Here is a 19312-nt window from a genome sequence, read left to right as displayed (position 1 = left end):
CGTCAGGAGATGGACGGACTGAGACATACAAAACATGGGCAGGGCGAAGCCGGCCAGTGGGAGGGGAGGGGGGAGGGGGGGTAAAGCCATAATAAAAACCAATGGACACTCATTATGGACTACCTATGGAAGGGGTGGAGGTGGGGGAGAGAAGGGAGAGGAGAGACACCGAAGACACCAATGGACAGAGGGGATCAAGGGGGCTGGGCTAAGGGGAGAGAGAGAGAATGAGAAAGAGCGAGAGAGAGAGAGAGAGAGAGAGAGAGAGAGAGAGAGGAGTCGGGTTATCCAAGGGAATAGAGGAGCAGGAAAAAAGCGCACGAGCGTTGTGTAGCAGGGATGTGTTGGAGGATAAATCTAACATTCCCGTCTGATTCATATTTATTACAACTTATTTTCAGGCTGATATGAATATGCAGTGGTTATGTAAATTTAGACTGTAGGTTGTATTTTTACACGACGAGACTGAGTGTATTATTTTAATATAATTATTACCCACATACCAACTGTACTGTCATGAAGCCACGAGGAGACAATGAATTTTCTGTGTTTATTTTAATCTTATTTTGTTAAAGTGAGTCACTTTGTCCGACTTCTGGAGAGATTAACCAGGATGCACATATTAAATACCGAAGCCTAAATGCATGACAGTGGAATAAAAGATTCAGGTAATATTAATAGAATAGGCTACACAAAGTTGTCCGAGTTTGAACACGTCCGATTTTACTGATTAAGAAAAAATAAGAAAGAAACTGTGGCCAAAAAAAAAAAAAAAAAAAATAGATTCGAGCCTATATTTAGAATCTGGCATCTTTTGATTTATAGACTACAACATAATTCAATTTGATATGGCTGAATAGTGTGTTACAACTGATAAAACAATTATCTATGTGTGAGCAATGCGCTTGAGTCTATCCACAGAGCTATAAAGTCAAACGGTGATTTGTCTTCTCGTCTTATCTTAATGTTTCCATCTAACAGGTCTGAATGATAGATAAACGGAATCATCTCGATAACACACAACAGGCTTAACACTTACAAAAACTAAAGCCTAAAATTCACATTTAAAGTCATATGGTGACATTAAAAAACACACTGCTGAAACGTTAAAATGCTGTTATATTCTGTTTTATTATTGTGATAGTTAAAGAATCAATGTCTATTAATGTAATTCAAAGATATATATTATTATTTTTTTTAATAGTTGTACTGCAATGTGTACTGCAGGAGCACAGATAGTAAGGTCCTTTAGATTTACAGATAGATAGATATAGATTTACTGTGAGCAAATAATTTGATATCTTAGATTGGGAGCCAAAAATATAACTAATTATGACATTAGTCATTTGAACAATTTTGAAAAATAGCAGCATTTCACTCACCAACTGTTATTGGCTGAAGCTACAAAGCATAATGTTTAATTTACATAAAAGTCTGAGTTAAAAAAACAAAAGCTAAATGTTTCCATCATTCAAGCCACACCACTGAGGATTAATGAACCAATGAAGTGTGTCGGCGCTTTAAATGATAGGTTGTGTAATGAAACCTCTAAAGGGAATCCAGCAAAAACAATGAAGGCCAGTTATAGAGGCAGCCTAAAGCACAGGTTTCTGTACTATCTTGCATGGGCCCCACTGTTGTAATTATATGATTTACATAAATGTCCAAAGTAATCTTAACAAATTGTTTTGTTTTTTTCTTTTAATCTGTATCTGTTTGAGTTATAACATATTGAGTCTGAACCAGATTAGTCACATACCGTATAGGCTATAGGCTGTAAAAGCTTAATTCAATACAGATGATGGCCCATGAACAACAATCAGCTGTTACTTGTATTGGAGATAATTCACATAACCTGTAAACCTGTAACTGCCTAAATTTACCTAAATGCTAGTATCATGAACACAGTAACTGGTGGTTTAGTTAGCTTTGGTTTCATTGGTAGTTTTTTCTCTCTTTTGTAAACTGAAGTATTAGTAAATGTGTTGGTGCCATCTAAGCCTCATAATTGGTCAGACTCAGCAACTGTATCTGAGCCAGCACCCACAATGAAGCTCAGTACTTTGGCGCCATCTAGTGTTTTAATTTGAGACTGACTCTAAATGTAAAATATAATAATCAAGTACAAATATGATAATACAGAGAACTGAGCTGGGCTGATGACATGTTTACAGAGGCTTAAAGCCCCCTGTCCACCCAAAAATTATTTTTACATATTGTTGCTTGACCTGGATGTTTGGGCCTCACTGTGCAGAATTATGTATGTGCAGAGTCTGTTTCCACATTCATCTGAGAGGAAAGCTTCTCCTTGCTCTCCTTAAATCTCAGTATAAGGCGTGCATGCACGAGGAGGACTTTGTGACATCACAAGTTTAGAGCCAATCGTGATACAGTATGCAACTTGTGCAAGTGATGTGGAAAGTTGAAACTTTCAGGATACATACATACAACGGTTAAAGTTTTAAAAGTAACAATATTTAGTATTCATGGATTCTGGATTTTTCAATGAAGGAGCTGTAGAGTTGTTATATTAAATTTATTTTTGTTTGTTTGTTTGTTTGTTTGTTTCCTTTTTTGTGGAAAAACACTTTATCTTTCTAATAATAATAATAAAAGAAGAAGAATTAGAATTATTATTGTTGTTGTTGTTAATAGAATCCATATTATTATCATCATTTATTATTATTATCATTATTATTATTATAGTAGTAGTAGTAGTAGTAGTAGTACTATATAAGATTACTGTGTACGATCACTCTCCTAGTGTGGGTATGGGCCACTTTTTCAGTATCTAATGTGTTTTGCTGTCACTACACCATTACATAACCTCATGTGCTCTTCCTACACGAGCACATAGCGCCACCGTGAGCCCAAGACATTGTACTGTTGGAGGAGCTGGGCTGGGCAGCGGGCTCGCGGGGAGCAGCAGGACCGCTGTTCATAATCCTCTACATATCGGATGCTGATTGACCGTTGAGCGCCTGGTGAGTGACAATTACGTTCCTCTGTTTATGCGTTTTGAACAAGCCGGTCCCGGTGTCTTTTACTGCCTCCTCCACAGGGTCTGAGGATGGAGACGGTGAAATAAGCATCGCTGTGTTTGTGCGACAAACCTATATGTCGTCCATAACGGGAGAGCCTTGGCTGCTCATCAGCAGACAGCCTCCATAACCTGATTTACAATAACACGTGATAAGTGTTGTTGTAAATTAGTCTATATTAGCCCGTATTTGGCTTAAAGAGCGTGTTTAAAAGAAGAGGGATATCCTGAACGTTAAGGCTTAATACGCTTCAGATGACAAGTCGGTAATCAACATACACGACAGATACACTGTAGCTGTATATGTATATATACAATAATGTGCATGTTTTTTTCAGAATATGGGGTTGTTTTAAGTGAGTGTTCCTCTCTACAATGGTGTCACTATTAAACGGCTCCATGATAAACGCTGGACTGAGACATGGCCTTAACTGGGCTAATTTTCAGGCTCTGTCATTGGCTGAATATAACCCATCATCCGCCGCCGCTTGCGAGCGCAGTTGATGTGTTGTCATTTGCAGAGGAGATTCATATCTGAAAGTGGATGGAGCCGTGTGTGGCCAAGAGGAAATCTGGGCCACTCGTTGATGCCAGGCCACTAGAACGGGTTAACCACGTCCATCCTTACATGGGGAGGGAAGGGAAGGCTGTCAGGTCCCATTGGGATTGAGTTGATGCACAAACAGGAGCCCCTGATATGACAAAGTGAGCGTAATTAAATCCCACTAATTCACCTATGGCTCCTTCAGAGCGTGAGTCAGCAAGGCCTGTGTGTGCTGATGATGCTCCTGCAGAGGGAGGACCGGCTGTGTGTCCCAGTGAAAAGAGCTGTTGTGCTGTTTTATTTGCACGGGAGCCCAGAGCATGGGAATCATATGAGAGGGATGTGGGTTTTCAAAGGAAAAACATTATTGCTCTCTTCATCTTCTCTGTTTCTCTGACCTCCTGCCTCTTTATGGTGTGTGTGTGTTTAATGTATGTGAGTCTTGTGTGTGGGTCTGTGTGCTCTGTCTGACTGTCCTCACAGCATCCAATTAGATTAGCCATCCTAATGCACATGTATCATTATCTCCGCCTCTCTGATGCCTTTCTCATAATTTAACCCAAGTCATTCTCATTTCCTCTCTCGTCTTGTAAAAAAAAAAAAATCTGACTCCTCCTCTTCTTTTTTCAGTGGTGTGGTGACCGGGCGACTCTGCCGAGCAATTCAATTTGGTTTAGTTTAGTAGAATGCCTGGGATTCTGGAAGCTTCTTGTTCATGTTGTTAGCTGCACTAGAGGCAGACATAAGCATGTCAGTGTCCTCGGGTGATACCTGAAATAGCTACTGTGAATATGACACACACATGCAGATGTTGAAGCAATGTGCCTGCTGTAGTTGTATGAAGCTGCAGGCCTCATTCACGCCTGTTAGCACTGTAAGAACTTATCTTTGATCAGACTATGACTAATAAGATAGCACATAGATAGAGAGACAGCCGTGCGGTCTAACACTGTTCCTGCTTTCAGCAGGATGCGTTAAGGGTCAAAGGTGAGCTAGCGAGGCAGAGATGAGTCTGACTTCCTGGTTCCTGGTGAGTGGCGGGGGGACACGTCATCGTCTCCCCAGGGAAATGATCTTTGTGGGGAGGGACGACTGTGAGCTCATGCTTCAGGTACAGTATTCCAAGTCCAACCAGACACAAGCTCTGAGCTGTCATTCTTCAGCCCCGGCTAGATTATTATCTGAGGCACTAACAGATTAGCATGGATTACAGTGATTGACTGGATTTTGTGTGATTTAGTCCCGCAGTGTGGACAAACAGCACGCTGTCATCAACTATGAGCCGAATACAGACGAACACAAAGTTAAGGACCTGGGCAGCTTAAATGGGGTGAGTGTGTTGTTGTCTTCTGTCTTTACTGTTTTATCTACTTCCTGCTTAGAAAAGTAGTTATCTCTGAATTGATTGAACTGAATTCATTGAACTGAATTAAAACAATAATCTCATATGCCCATGTGTACACTGATTCTGGTTGCTCAAACCTTTTTTCCTAATTGTTACTGGTCATTAATAGATCCCCTCTTAAAGCGACTGAAATGTAAGGAACAAAATCCACAGTCCTCTATCTGTTGGAAAATAAATTCAGCTGAAGTTAATTTGAGGCTTCAGCGGTCTGAGTTAGATAAATCAAACGTACTGGAAGATTCCTTCCCTGTGTTTCTCCATCACAGTGTTTCCTTGCTGAGCTGTGGTGAAGGGAGAATAACACACAGAGTAAATTTCCAACTTAACGAATGGTAACTTTGAAAGATACCTACATGTAGTTGTTTTGGCTAACTTACACCTGAAGCCTTATAATAGCTTCCTCTTGAACTCTGGAATGCATTTGCGCACAAGGCGAGGACTGTGGATTTAGTTCCCCATCACTTCCATTTAAATCACATTAGGAAGGGATCTCTTCAAAGCCAGTATGAGTGATATGGGCTTTAAGACAGACATGTAAAACTATCCAATCCTATTCCAAAGCTGGATAGATTCATTTTTAAATGATGATTTGCTGATGTTCATGACATCACTATAGATTGTGTTCTGGCCAAGCATCTGGTCTATAGGTGTAATTCAGGTATTACACAAACACTAGTGAGATTCACCAGACCCTAATCTTAATCCTGTTGTTCTTAATCACTCTGCTTTTGTTTGCAGACATTTGTCAATGACGTCAGAATACAGGAGCAAATCTATGTCACGCTGAAAATTGATGACAAATTGAGGTTTGGATATGATATCCTTTGGATGTGGTCTTGCATTCTCTATTATAAACCCAGTGACACACAGCATAAGGTCAGTGAACATGGACGATGCTGTAACTTTATCTGTTCTTGAATAGCTGTGAATGCTCATTGCACTCTGCCTGCTGCATAATAGATAAGGCTATCAGTGCATGTTTCTCACCCCTGCAAAGAGCTCAGTGTCTTTTACCTTAACCTGCCTCACATACCAACCTGTTCACCGTGGTTCGAGGAGAGCTGCATATTCCAGAGGAAGCTCTTAAGGTTAGACATGACACTATGCATGTAGTGAGAAAGCTTACTGCATGTAGTGAGTTCACATGTTAACTGACTGGGTAAATATGCCTGCACAAAACAGGACAGCCGGAAATCTCTTGTATTTTTTCATCAGTTTGTAGAAATACCTTAGAGAAGTGAATTTTAGTCAGAGAGCAAAGAGTTCTGCTGAACTGGGAAAAATTACTTTTCAAGAATGATGAATCTGCAAACAGCCCAGGTAGCTGCAGAAAAGATAGGATTTCATCCTAATGAGCTACATGAAATTTCAGCATTAATATTCAGTGTCTCTTCAATTATATGCTATGAGTGAGATTAAAAAAAAAGATAACATTGTGTATATCCCCAGGTTATGCACAATTTTTCATTAAAAATTTTCAGTAAACATTTTTGGCTGCCCTTTAATAGATTTGACAGCAGCTGACGGTCATGGTTTTCCTACATGTGTGTGAACCCACCTTGCTCTTGTCTCATCTATCAGCATGAGAAATTCAGCAGCCAGCTTCAGCTGAACCAGAAGAAGCCACCAGAGGGGGAATCATCAAAATCAGATGTGAAATCCTCAGACACAGCAGTAGCAGTGTGCGAGGGGGCCACCGCTAAGCCCCCTGAGGCCTGCAGGGCAGAGGACAAGACAACAGGTGAACCTGAATATCCAAAAGACACAGTGCACAGGACGCTGGTTACAACACTAAACACAAACTTTTCCTCTCCATCCAACAGCAATGCAGTGTAGATCACAATCTCCAGCTGCCTGAATCTTAGGATAACATGTTGATGTCTGTTGTCAGAAAATGGATCAGTAACAATTTCGATAATTGATTAATTGTCAAACTTATTTATCCATCCTTCCCTCCTAAATGTCAGGTGTTCTTTGCAAACTGAATTGGGTTTGGGTTTTGAACTGTTGGTCAGACAGTTTTAAGACACTATTTTAAACAAAATGTAATATAATAATTGTTAGATGCAGCCCTAAACTAGCTTGGAAAGTTACCAACCATGTCAGCTAGTGTCTGTTTTGGTTATTTTATGCCTTTATTAGTAGAATGATGACAGGAAAAATAGATTGCAGATGACATGAAACAAAGGTCCCTGGCTGCATGCAAAATGGGAACGCTGGTCTGCGATTTAGTCCCTATGTCACCATGGCCTCTTAGGCTTTTTCAAACCTTTTAGCTGTAATAAACGCAGGCATAAAACTAAGTGTCTGCCTTACTTTTGCCAGGGGATGTAGCTGTTTTGCACAGGGGTACCCCCCTTTATGGCCAGCCTGCCTGGTGGGGAGATGGAGACACTGATGACCAGCAACCAGGGAGGCCTGAGGAAAAAAGCTCAGACTGGAAGCGAGAAAAACCTGAATCAGGTACTGCAGTTTTTAAAAGGCTCTGTTTTTATAAATAGAATTTATTTCTTGCCTCACATTTAGTAAACCTTGTGTTACTAAACAGACATCTCTGCATTAATTCTGACAGACACCAAGAAAAGTGCAGAGGTCTCAAAGTCCTCCCTACAAACAACCTCCAACCAGGAGCCCAGCTACTTTGAGATCCCAACCAAGGATACTCCCTCAGCGGGCAAAGTAGGTGGTGAGACCCCCTTACGAGAACAAGAGGTTGGTTCTTCTGCTGCTGCTGGCCATGCCTCCTTCACAATTGAGTTTGACCCTGGGGTGTCAGGTAAAGTCACAGTCAAAGATCGAGCTCCGAAGGTAGGACCAGAGACCAGGCCGCGTCCTAAACGACCTGTCGGAGAGGAACTGAGTCCGCTTCAGACAGCCATGGTAGCAGCGGAGGTCAAAGTGGCCGATTGGCTAGCTCAGAATGAGCTGCCATTGGCTCTCAAAGAGACGGTCGCAGAGGATGATGGGGAAAGTGTGAAGAGTGATGTACCTGTACAACTGAGGAGTCTTAAAGGTGTGTGTAAATGCAGCAACAGTTTGTGTGCAGCATGTCCCACTATAGCTAACCTGCTTTACTTTACTGTAAGATGTATATTCCCTTCCCATTTACTCTCTTTCTACCCCCTCACCTATTACCTCCCTCTCCACACCTCCCATGCCAGGCAGTAAACATGAGGACGGCACACAGAGTGATTCTGAGAATGCACTTGGAGAGCAGCGCAGGGCCGCAGCACTTGAGGAACGCTCATGGGGCCTTTGGGGCAGCGCAGGGACGAAGATCAGGGAGGGTCGCGCTAACGTACCAGAGGGGCTCTTTGCAGAGGAGGACAGTCCTGCGCGCCGTCGCAAGTCTTCAACTTCCAAAGTGGCAACTGGGTTCGTTGGAGAGGCGACGTGGCTCAGCACCTCACCAGCAGGGTGGACGTGACGAGTGCCATCAACATGGAGATGATTATAGCGATAGAGGGACCTACACCATTGAGCTGGAGAATGGAGATCATGAAGAGGAAGAGGCTAGAAAAATGATCGACAAGGTGGAGAAGACAAAAGCTACAATATAACCATTTTCTATATCCACTTAACTTCTGATTGTATCACATCACATTTTTATACATGTATGTTTCAGGTGTTTGGTGTGGATGAGCAGGAAGCTGTGTGTGTGTCGAGGATGGGGGCCGCTGAGCAAAGAGAGAGGCTCACCTCCCAGAGATCTGGAGCTGGAGATAGGGGGAAACCTGGGCGCATGGAGACAGAGGTGCAAAAACTGAACACATCCCTTTCAATTCAAGTGAAAAAGATGTCTTTTGTCTAAACTAACAGCAAAAAAAAACAGTTCAAAATGTCTCATCCTCCGTTTTTAAGTTTAATTAGAGTAAAACCACCAAACAGCTCCTGCTACTGAGTTTAAATACTGTAATCTTATATCTTTCATTCTGTCTTTGCCCAGGTACTATCTGAGGAATTGGTGGTGGGTGGTCCTCGATGGGTCTCGCAATGGGCTACTCTGGCTGCCAGTCACATTAGGACAGACCCAGAAGGATCAGGAGGGGAGAGTCACATCATGGTCACAGAGGACAGAGGTATTTACAGAAACTCTCTGAACAGGAATGACACAAAGATTTTGGTTGGCCAGCTCATTTGTGATATTAGCTAAAAGTATAGCCAGTATAGCAGCACACATCTTTCTATCTACCTGTCTATTTCTGTGATCAAAGTATAAATGGACACAACTTTGAGTGGACAAATGGACTGCTGAATGGGGGCCTCAGACCTTGACAAAACGGGAGAGGTTGTTCTAAGTACAAATGGTATACTTTTATTAGGAGACTCTGCAAACCCAACTTTCCAGACTTATAGGAGAAAAGTGTGCAACAACATCTATTAGGCTGTGTATTTATCCATCTATCATTGTCACCTTTAAAGGCAGAATCACATCACAGCCATTTCACTTGTACATCTAAATTCACTTTTTACTGTTACTCTAAAACGACTGAAGCAGTTTCCACTTGTGAAAAATGTAAACTGAGTTGTCTGTTAAACATTCTTAACCACAAATTTAATTACTTAAAGACCTTCTGTCTGTACCAGCACAGTCTCTAGACTGGTTTGGGATGAACTTGACACAGGGTAAAGCAAACCATAAATGCAACACATTTGTGGGAACTTCACAAATTGTTCAGCTGCGAAATGATTTAAAAATTTTGATTAAGTTCAGGATTTAACATTCCACGATTGCCATTTGTAGTCTTTATAATTTATTTGTTCTGTGGTTTAATATTGCAGTACACTGAGACATAACACTAAGTAAATTTCAGTAACAGCTGGAACAATGGTGTTCTAAAACGTATGACTGGCAGTGTAGGTTTCACATTTAAGTATGGTAACATATAATATGTGAATACACAAACAGGACATTTTCATTCAAAGCTTATAAATAATAGTTTTTTATACTATTACTATACTATATACTATTATACTACTACCATTTTTATACACCTATCCACATATAATACCACCTTTCAATAGACAGTTATTTCTTTATCTTTGGTCTGTTGGCTTTCTTTTTCACAGACTCTTTCTGGTGTAGCTATTAACATTCTGCTGCTTCAAGGTTCACGAACAAATGAGCAAATTCATGTTGGGACTTTATGTAAATGATCCTTACCTACATTTTTCAGTGCTAGTAAAAGTGTCAGTCTGCTTGACAGTTCATTATTAGTGAGTATGAAGAATGAAGTAACATCTCATGGTTCATCTGGTAGAAAGAGAATCAGTGAATTGAAACCACAGCACAGATTGCTACCGGATGTTTCACTTCTAACAGCACACCACCCACCACTGATATGTAATACATTTATATGAGGACTTTACTAATAATAGATTTTCTCTCCTTTCAGCTGAAATAAGTGAGTCCAGCCACTCAGCCTCCTTTGCCTCCTCAGGCTACACAGAGCGTAAGAGGAGAACCCTACCCCAGCTGCCCAGTGAGGACCTCCCCCTGGGAAGGAGGACTCCAGGCTCAGGCCTGCGCACAGATATGGGGGAGAAACAGGACACAGAGCTGCAGGAGAAGGAGAACCAGGAGGAGAAGATGGCAAGGGGGAAGAGTCGGCCCGGTCATGGCACAGGAGGTGTGGGCAGTCATGGTGGGAGCCCCAGTCGCTCCTCACCAGCCAAGTCACAAGACAGTGGTGGCGGGAGATCAGGTCAGTCAGGTGTGTTGACTAAGCTCCCCCCTCGTCCAATGACCAGCGGGGAGAAGAGAATGGAGGAGGCACGGAGGAGGAAAAAGGAAGATGAGAAAGCTAGGGAAAGTAGTGGGAAACCACTGTTGAGGCAGGAGAGTTTTACTGTGGAGAAACCAAGCTCCAATGTGCCCATTGAGCTCATACCACGTATTGATGGGCTCACAGGCAGCAGAACTCAGATCAGGGAGACTGGCATTGACAGTGTCACACTGCAGAAGGACTCTGAGGCTGTGGCTGCATTTTTAGAGACCACTGTTTCAGACCAAGGTGATCCACCAAGTCAGTCCATTGAAGGTTCAATGTCACCTGAGTCAGATGTGGACACAACGAGCACAGTAAGCCAGGCTGATGGAGCGAGGAAAGTTGTCCAGAAACGCAGGACCCTTGCAGGACAGCAGAAGGAGAGAACAGTGGTGTGCTCATCCAGCAAGGGACCTACCGGGGGCCGAGACACCCAGGACAGGAGGGCCAAGACCAGAACATCTGTTCCTCCGCAGCCCAGCCGCCCCTGGACTTCCCTGGACCTCACTGATGATGATGTCAACTCCAACTCACTCCTTTCAGATTCACAGCCCACCTCCACACAGGACTCTAGAAGTTCACATACCAGAGGCCAAACAGGGAGCACAACAGTGGGAGCAAGCACCAAGTCTAGTCGGGCTAAGATCACCCAAGCCCCTGCCTCCTCTGCACCCAGTAAAACCACAAATGTCCCCAAGCCCAGGCCCACAAGGGCATCCCTGCTGAGACGAGCCCGGCTGGGGGATTCATCAGACACTGAGCCTGCTGATCTTGACCGGATGTCAGTAGCCTCTGAGGCCTCCACTGCTAGTTCCACATCCAGGACAGGGATGGCAAGAAGGGGAATGTCCAGGATAGAGGCTTTGGCACAGCCAAGGAGGCCGAGGGTGGGCTCCCCGTCAGCCCAGAGCGACTCAGAAGCCACTGTGACGAGGAGTAGGGGTCTGGGCTCCCGGAGTGTGGCAGGGGATTATGCCGTCAGACAAGGACTAAGAGGGTCCAATGTGACCTCAGTGTCTGGACAGAGAGCCAGGGCTAATAGCGCCTCCAAGCTGCCTGACAAGAGTAAAGGCACCTCCTCACATGGACATGTCACACCTGCATGTAAGTACTTTTTTAAACACAAATTCTGTTCACTCAATGCTTTCACTACCTAAACATTCTGAATTCATCCACAACTGCCTGCTTGTACAACTAACTGATCAACAGTTACTTCAGTAGAAAACATCAAATTACACCCTGAGTACCATCTAAACTCTACTGCTATTCTTTCTTTAGCTGGCACTCGATGGCGCCGCGTACCAGTGGAGTATGCCTCCACCTCAGAGGATGAGTACGGCTCAAACCGCCACATTTCCAAGCAGGGCCGCACGCAGCCGTTTTTGTCTACTCGAGTAGCCCAGCTAGGAGGTTCAGCCCCAGCAACCCCTAATCCTGTAGGCCTGGCTGCCCTGAAGCAGCACTCCAGGGAACAGGACGAGTATATGAGAGACTGGACGGCACACAGCGAGGAAATAGCCAGGTACTTAAATGAGAGGTACTCCAGTGCAGTTGGAGAGCAGCAATGAGTCCTGAAACAGTCCTGATAGTATTCAGCCTGTAAATACTCTTTGATTGTAGATTGTGCAGAGCTCCCGTATGTGGTAGATGAAAAATTATTTTAAAAAACAAGAAGAGAGATTTCTTGCACATTAATGCCTTGTATTTGTTCATCAGGATTAGCCAAGACCTTGCCAAAGACCTGGCCATGCTCGCCAGAGAAATTCATGATGTGGCAGGAGAGATCGACTCAGTCAGCCCTGCAGCCACTGATCCTGGAGCTCTGGTATAGTCAACACATTGTACAAAACCAGGAATCAACAGCAAAACATTGTTTTTCTATCTGTTTGATTAGATAATAATAGAATATATTAACTCTTATTAACTTGGTGCCACTCTGGTTGAATTTAATGATAGACAGATTCCTAATACAGGTCAAATTATTTAGAGGGCCAAAAAAAAAAAAAAGGATATGTCAAAATAACATTCTTTGATGTGTTTTAATTTTGTTTCAGTTGGAGGAGAGTGTATTTGATGACAGCTTGGATCTAGGTGGTCCCTCCACAGATCACAGCAACGTTCTGGGAACCAATGGACGATCTGTGGAGCTACGACCAAGAGGCTCCGGTGGACACGGCTCCCGCTCCATCCGCCGACAGACATGGAACAGAGATGATGTAAGTCTGTGCGTTAATATTAAACAATACTCTGTCATTAAAATTTCACATATTTTCTTCATTGCAAGTATGAGTGTGTGATAAGTGTGATTGGTGCAAAGTATTTAATGCTTCTCTGAAATTAAAGAAGTCTGAAAATATAGGTCATGTTAAGTTATTTTTCTGCTTCTACCCTGTGATTGGTTAATGATGACAGTAGAAGATGTTTGTTGAACAATTGTAGGCGTTAACATGTCAGTCTGTATCACAGATTGCCACTAGAGGGAGCTCCCTACATGCTACATATACAGTACATACTATAGTCACTCCTCACCAAACAAACCGTGCCTCTGGCTTAACCCAAAGCTATAAGCTTTGCTAATGAGAGAGGATATTTTAAGTCTTGGCTAAATGTAGCAATATAGTTGAAAAGGTTGTGTTAGCTTCTCTAGTTTCTCTCTAGAATTTTACTATCTGCATTTACCTATTGCATTACTCATTATGCCACTGTTAAATAAGGGTGACATTGATGTGTTTCTTCCTATCATCCATCAGGCGGTGCTAGACAGTTTACTCCTAGCATCTGTGACTCAACTGTCAACCAGGATACGTCAATCAGTTGACAAAACAAGCTGCAAAATCAGGTGAGCATCATGCTACATCACTGAACAACAAGATATACTGTTATAGTCTGGTGTAAATTTAATACATACTATACTGAGGACAAAGAAAGGACAAATACAAGGTAGAATTGCCAAAATAGGAATATACTGCATATTGTCTGAAGTTTCCTGTCTGTTTTATGTTGGAACTAGGCCAACTAGTATGATTTGAGTGGCACATCACAAAGGTTTTCTCTGACAACCAGCTACATATCTTCTTCATTACAACTCATAGGATGACAACTCAAAGGACTTTTTTCATTCCTACAATCTCCAAACAATGACCTGAATTAAATCACTTCAACAGTCAACTAATACTTCTATCAAGAGCTATAATAAATATATTTTCCTGTATTTTACTTTCATCTATTTTTGTTGCAACGTGGCCTCCAGGATCCTCTTCAAAGATAGAGAACGGAAATGGGAAGAGATTGAGAGCAAACTGCAGGCAGAACACGACTCCTTACTACTCAAGAGCTCCAACAAGGTGATGAACATGTCCACTACTTACACTTTGTCTATTTTATATGCTAAAGACTTTTGAAATAGATATAGATAATAAAATTATTAACTACAGTAGCAGCCTGGAAAACCATCTTTGGTCCTGATATATCTCAACAACTAAACAGAAAGCATTGTAAATTTGATATCCATGGTGCCCAGAGGATGAGTCCTGACGTGTTCCTCTGTGTTTTCCCCTATGATATTGACATTTGTGATTTTAAATGAAACTATGGGATGTAACCACTTTAATGATCCCTTAACCTCACCTCTAATGCCACCATCAGGTCTAAATCTCACTTTGTCCAGTACTGTCGTACCTGCACAACTAATCACATCACAGCTTCCACTGTACTTTGTGTTTTGTACTGATTAGGAAATATAAGCATGCTAACATGCTAAACTAAGATGGCGAACATGGTAAAGATTACACCTGCAGAAGGTTAGCATTGTCATTGTGAGCATGTTATTGTGCCGAAGTTAGCATTCAACACAGCTGTGCTGAAAACCACTGTTCATTTTGAAGTCATGCCTGAATTATCTTGTGGTGTAAACCATCACTGGCAGTACCTATTATTAGTTTGTAAATTTGCGCCTGTGGATGTGTGTGTCTTACAGTGAATGATTATATTTTTTACAACTACTATATATTTCACAATAATGTGCCAAAGTTTTTGGAAGAACACCAAAGGACAGCACAAGCTATTGACTGCAACTCGTTTAAAACAAAATCTGTGCAGCTAGAATTGTTGCAGGTATAAAGAAGTGCAATGTGGTTGTTAATTATGAGTCATTTTAATACAGCTGTAAGATACTACTGTAAGTCTAATCAGTATAATGTTTACTTTTTGGCATTTTGTGGCATAAATTAATCTAAAAAGACAAACACTGAAAGAATTTATTTATGTCAATAATCCATTAGCTTTTCACAGGGTTGGAATAATGCCATACAATATCAAATCCTTCCCTACAAACCAGACAATATCTGATTACTTACTGAAGCAATCATAGTGAGTGCTGACAGTATTGCAGCTGTCTGGGGGATCAAATCCAAGACACCTAAGTCATTTAGATTATCTGGCAAAATCCTTTTTTGGAGAGCAGAGCACACCAGATATGGTTGTTTTTATGGAGAAAAAAGTTAGTGTCCACAAAACTTCTGCCTTTCCCAGGGGCATGATCATAAATTCTGCCTTTAACCCAGTCTGGCCTCATTTGAACCCTGAAGAGATATGTCTATCCACTGGCGCAAGTTGCAGGGCTCATAAAGCATTACTGAGTGTACACGGCACGGCTCCAAACTTATTCCTGCAGCAATGAAAAGCTGAATCGAGCTGATTTATTTGCTGTATGAACTTCCACTTATTTAATCACATCACAGACCAGCCCTAATGTTTTATTGATGTTCTCTTAACAGGAGATTTCAACTATTATTCAAGACCTGAAGAGAGTGGAAAGACAACTGCTAGGTATCTGATGCTTCTCTAGTATTCAGATCAGATCAATAACAGCTTCCTAATTAAAAAAGTCTACACCAATTAGGAGGCATTTTTCACTTAAGTGAAATGTAAACATACTCATTTTGAATATGTTTTTTGTTTGTTTGTTTGTTTTGTTTTGTTCCAATCTGACAGCAATTGACATGATGGTGGACCCAGATGGCACCCTGGATGCCCTGTCCAATCTGGGCATCACCAGTCCTCTGGCTGACCAGAAGATCAGCCCTGGGACTCAGCAGGGGGTGTCAGTGTTGCACCCTGGAGCTGAAGCTTCCCCCTGCACAGTCTCAGCAACCAGGCCCGAAGGACTGGCCTCTGAACCCTGTGGATCCTCAGACCATGCAGAGGTGGCAGAGCGACACCAAGGGCCTCAACAGAGTTCTAGATCCTACAACTGACACACCGTGGAAATCTTTTAGAATTTATTTTAGACACTGACTGAAGCCCCCGGAAGTAGACCTCGGGGTGAGGTTATTTTATGAAGGAGTGTGATGCCTATTCCATGGGAAAGCCTGACTATCCTGTTAGTCAAACTGAAGCATGTTGGGACTGTGAAAGTCCACTACACTCTCAAACAGCAGCTCTTGGGATGTCAGATCTACAATATGAATACATTACAGTATTAATTGGTGGGCTTATGAAGAAGCTATGACATAACATACAGTAACCCATCTGTGTTTTTGTGTTGCAGTTCATCCTTGTTATCCTCATTTTAAAAAAGAACAGATGTAAAAGATGAAAGGACATCATGTAAAAGGTAATCTTTCCAAATTCCTGCTTAGATTCTTTTTTTTAATCTTAACTCAGAGCATCTGTGACTTTTGCAAAAGGTTAAAACTTCATTTCCAAGTCTTTTCATTTGATTACAATCCTTGAAATCTTTGAAAAGTTTGTCAGTCAGCTGACTTAAGGCCAACGCAGAAACTCAAACTAGAAAGGTGCAGCAGTGTCAAAAAAGGATTCAGCAGAGGTGTGTGTGTCTGTGTGAAAAGTGTTCTTTCATCCTGCCATAGAATTATTTATAAAGTAAGTATATTGTTGGCCTGTTGCAATTGCAATCCCCAAGCCTGTCTCAGTAATGATTTTCCATCAGAAAAGGCCACAGTGCTTATTTGCTGGGAAAAGAACTGGGTATGTACAGTATGTGTAAATGTTTATTATAGTTAAATTAAAATCTCCCATCCATGCCTTTTTTCCTTGTGGCGATGTCATTTGAAACCAGTGTATCAAAGATAGACCCTGTGTGTTAACAGACACTATGAAATCAAATGTAGCTCCCAGAGAAGGTTTTCCTCTTCCAAATGTATTTTGTCACAAGTGCCCTGGATCAAACAATCATTACAGTTGGAGATAAGAGATGCTTCAGTGTATAGGAGACAGTGAGGGAGGTGAAAATTTGTTTCTTTGCACATTACAAAGCTTATATATGATAAAACTCATCTCTGAGGGACCAGGACGATAACGTGCCCCTATGACGCTCCAACATCATGTTGATGTCCTCGACCAAAAACAAAGCAGGGTTTTTAAAGCCAGCTGTCTGTCAATGAACAGTTTGTTAAATTACTTTCTGATCACAAACAAAACGTAGTGTTTGAACCAGCATAGACAGGGACTACCTCCAGGTCCTGCAGCTGCATTTTATCATTAACGATGCAATGGAAGGAAGGACAGTGTCATGCCTGTAGGTTTTTCAATGTCTTGCCTCATACCAATGTTTACACATGAATGTATCCTGATCAGAACTGTTGAAAACATTTTAGCCAAAACAACTTTAATAAAGATTAACAACTGCATTTTGTGCTTAGCACCTACTGTGCTTTGTCTTTAATTCAGTTTAAGCATTTGGATTTTTTTGTTTGGATGTTTTGTATGATGTTTTTTTTTTTTCATTTTTCTTTGTATGATGTTAGGTTAAACGTTGACCTTGCAATACCTGTGTCTCATTTCCAATAAAATGCATGATAATCATGAGCTGTTTGATTTGTTACCTTTTAATATAAATTCCACCACAGAGCAAGATCACAGTTTCGGTAAAAATGGTGCTAAAATCATTTTTTGATGGAAAGCACCTAAATATGTTATAGTACTTCCATTTCCACTACATTTCAAATGGAAATATTGTTTTGTTTCTCCATTACACTGGTCTGACAGCTGTAGCTACTGGCTATGTTGCAAAATCAAGTTAAACATGCAAAACATGTCCATTTCTAAAATATGAAGCATTATTAAAGCTGCCCTGTGGAGTTTTCTTGTAAACAAAGTTTCTGTTTATGATCAGTTACTCAATAAAATCCACAGTTCGTGTCCTACAAGGACAACAAAAGCATTCAATGCATTTCCTTCCCAGTCAGCCATTTCAGAGTTTATTGTTCTTAAAAGTTTGCCAGCAGATACAGTGTTGCATTCACAGCCCTCTCTTGCCCCGACTCCCAAGTATAGAAAAAAATAAGTTATTGTAGTAAAACTGTGAAAGTAGGAGTGACTTGAATTGCTTGTAACAGTATTTTCACATCTTTCGCTTTCATTTGATATTTTGATACAGTATTTCAGTTTCTTCCACAGCTGATTTTTGTACAAAGTAGATTTAAGTTTCCACTTCTTCAGTTTCATCACCCCAGAATCTCCTCTGGTCTGCCATCAGCCAAAGCTCCACAAGCAGCCCACACCAGCCCCTCCCTGTCTGGCCTCTCTCTCACTCTTTGCAGCAGCAAGTACACACGACAAATTAGGTTTTAGAGGCCACACTGCTAGAGCCGCTGCACTACTAATTGTATGTCTCCAGATATTCTGCTCCACTTCCTTAATCCTTAAAGCTGTGTCAGGTTTTCCTCCTTGCGAACGACATTAGCGCAACTGCTGGTGCACATCAGCACTCAACACCTGCAGTTTGGCTGAATTGTTCCCACTTAGTTTTATTAAGTTGCGGTTCCCAGTAGACTTTGTTACCCCACTCACACTGCATGAATATATTGCATATAAATAAAATATAATATATTCATCACTGCAGCTTTTTTTTTTTTACTTCTGAGATGTGAGCCTGGACCCCCTTAAAATAAAAATTCTGTGTTTATTTTCTCATGTGGACATAATAAAAATTAATATAAATGTAAAATATTTGCCATGTGTTGCACCGCAGGTGCCCTGTGTGCTACTCAGTGTAATTTGAGCTGCCATTGATGATTTAGCACCTATGCGGTATCAGAGTGAATAAGATATACAATGCTACGCTCAGTGTGTGTGCAGAACACTGGGACGTTTACATATACTGCACCTCCTCATTGATGGACCATCATTGCTTAGGAGCATTTGGGAGACCAACAAAGGAAGCCAAAAATGCTCTGTCAGCAAATGTGTGTTAATATACACACACACACACACACACACACACACACATACATACATATATACATACACACACACACACACGTATATATATATATATATATATATATATATATATATATATATATATATGTGTGTGTGTGTGTGTGTGTGTGTGTGTGTGTGACCCCCCCTTTACCTTATAAATTCTTCTTTGATAGATTCAACACGGTGCTGAAAACATTCCTCAGAGATTGTGTCGTTATGCTTTGACCTTCAGGGCCACCGTACACGTCCAAAAGGTGCTCCACTGGATTTAAATCTGCTGACTGCGGATACAGTGATCTGATAGACAACAGTTTCAGATGATCTGAGCT

The 19312-nt window shown here is 41.5% G+C and overlaps 1 protein-coding gene across 1 annotated transcript; it reads left to right on the top strand.

Moving 5' to 3' along the window:
- The first annotated feature begins 2865 nt into the window (after positions 1 to 2865).
- On the top strand, positions 2866 to 17582 carry cep170ab (centrosomal protein 170Ab). Its single transcript, XM_018664816.2, is given in 20 exon segments — positions 2866 to 2984; positions 4550 to 4695; positions 4825 to 4914; positions 5728 to 5806; positions 6019 to 6077; positions 6571 to 6730; positions 7315 to 7452; positions 7562 to 8002; positions 8151 to 8371; positions 8373 to 8522; positions 8615 to 8743; positions 8936 to 9068; positions 10386 to 11861; positions 12036 to 12279; positions 12474 to 12582; positions 12812 to 12973; positions 13508 to 13596; positions 14008 to 14101; positions 15533 to 15584; positions 15750 to 17582. Coding segments are annotated over 19 exon segments (4194 nt in total). The 5' UTR covers positions 2866 to 2984; positions 4550 to 4590; the 3' UTR covers positions 16013 to 17582.
- The last annotated feature ends 1730 nt before the right edge of the window (positions 17583 to 19312 follow it).

Source organism: Lates calcarifer, linkage group LG5 (genome assembly GCF_001640805.2).
Source record: "Lates calcarifer isolate ASB-BC8 linkage group LG5, TLL_Latcal_v3, whole genome shotgun sequence".
Lineage (NCBI taxonomy): Eukaryota > Metazoa > Chordata > Actinopteri > Centropomidae > Lates > Lates calcarifer.
This window is presented reverse-complemented; position numbering and strand designations above follow the sequence as displayed.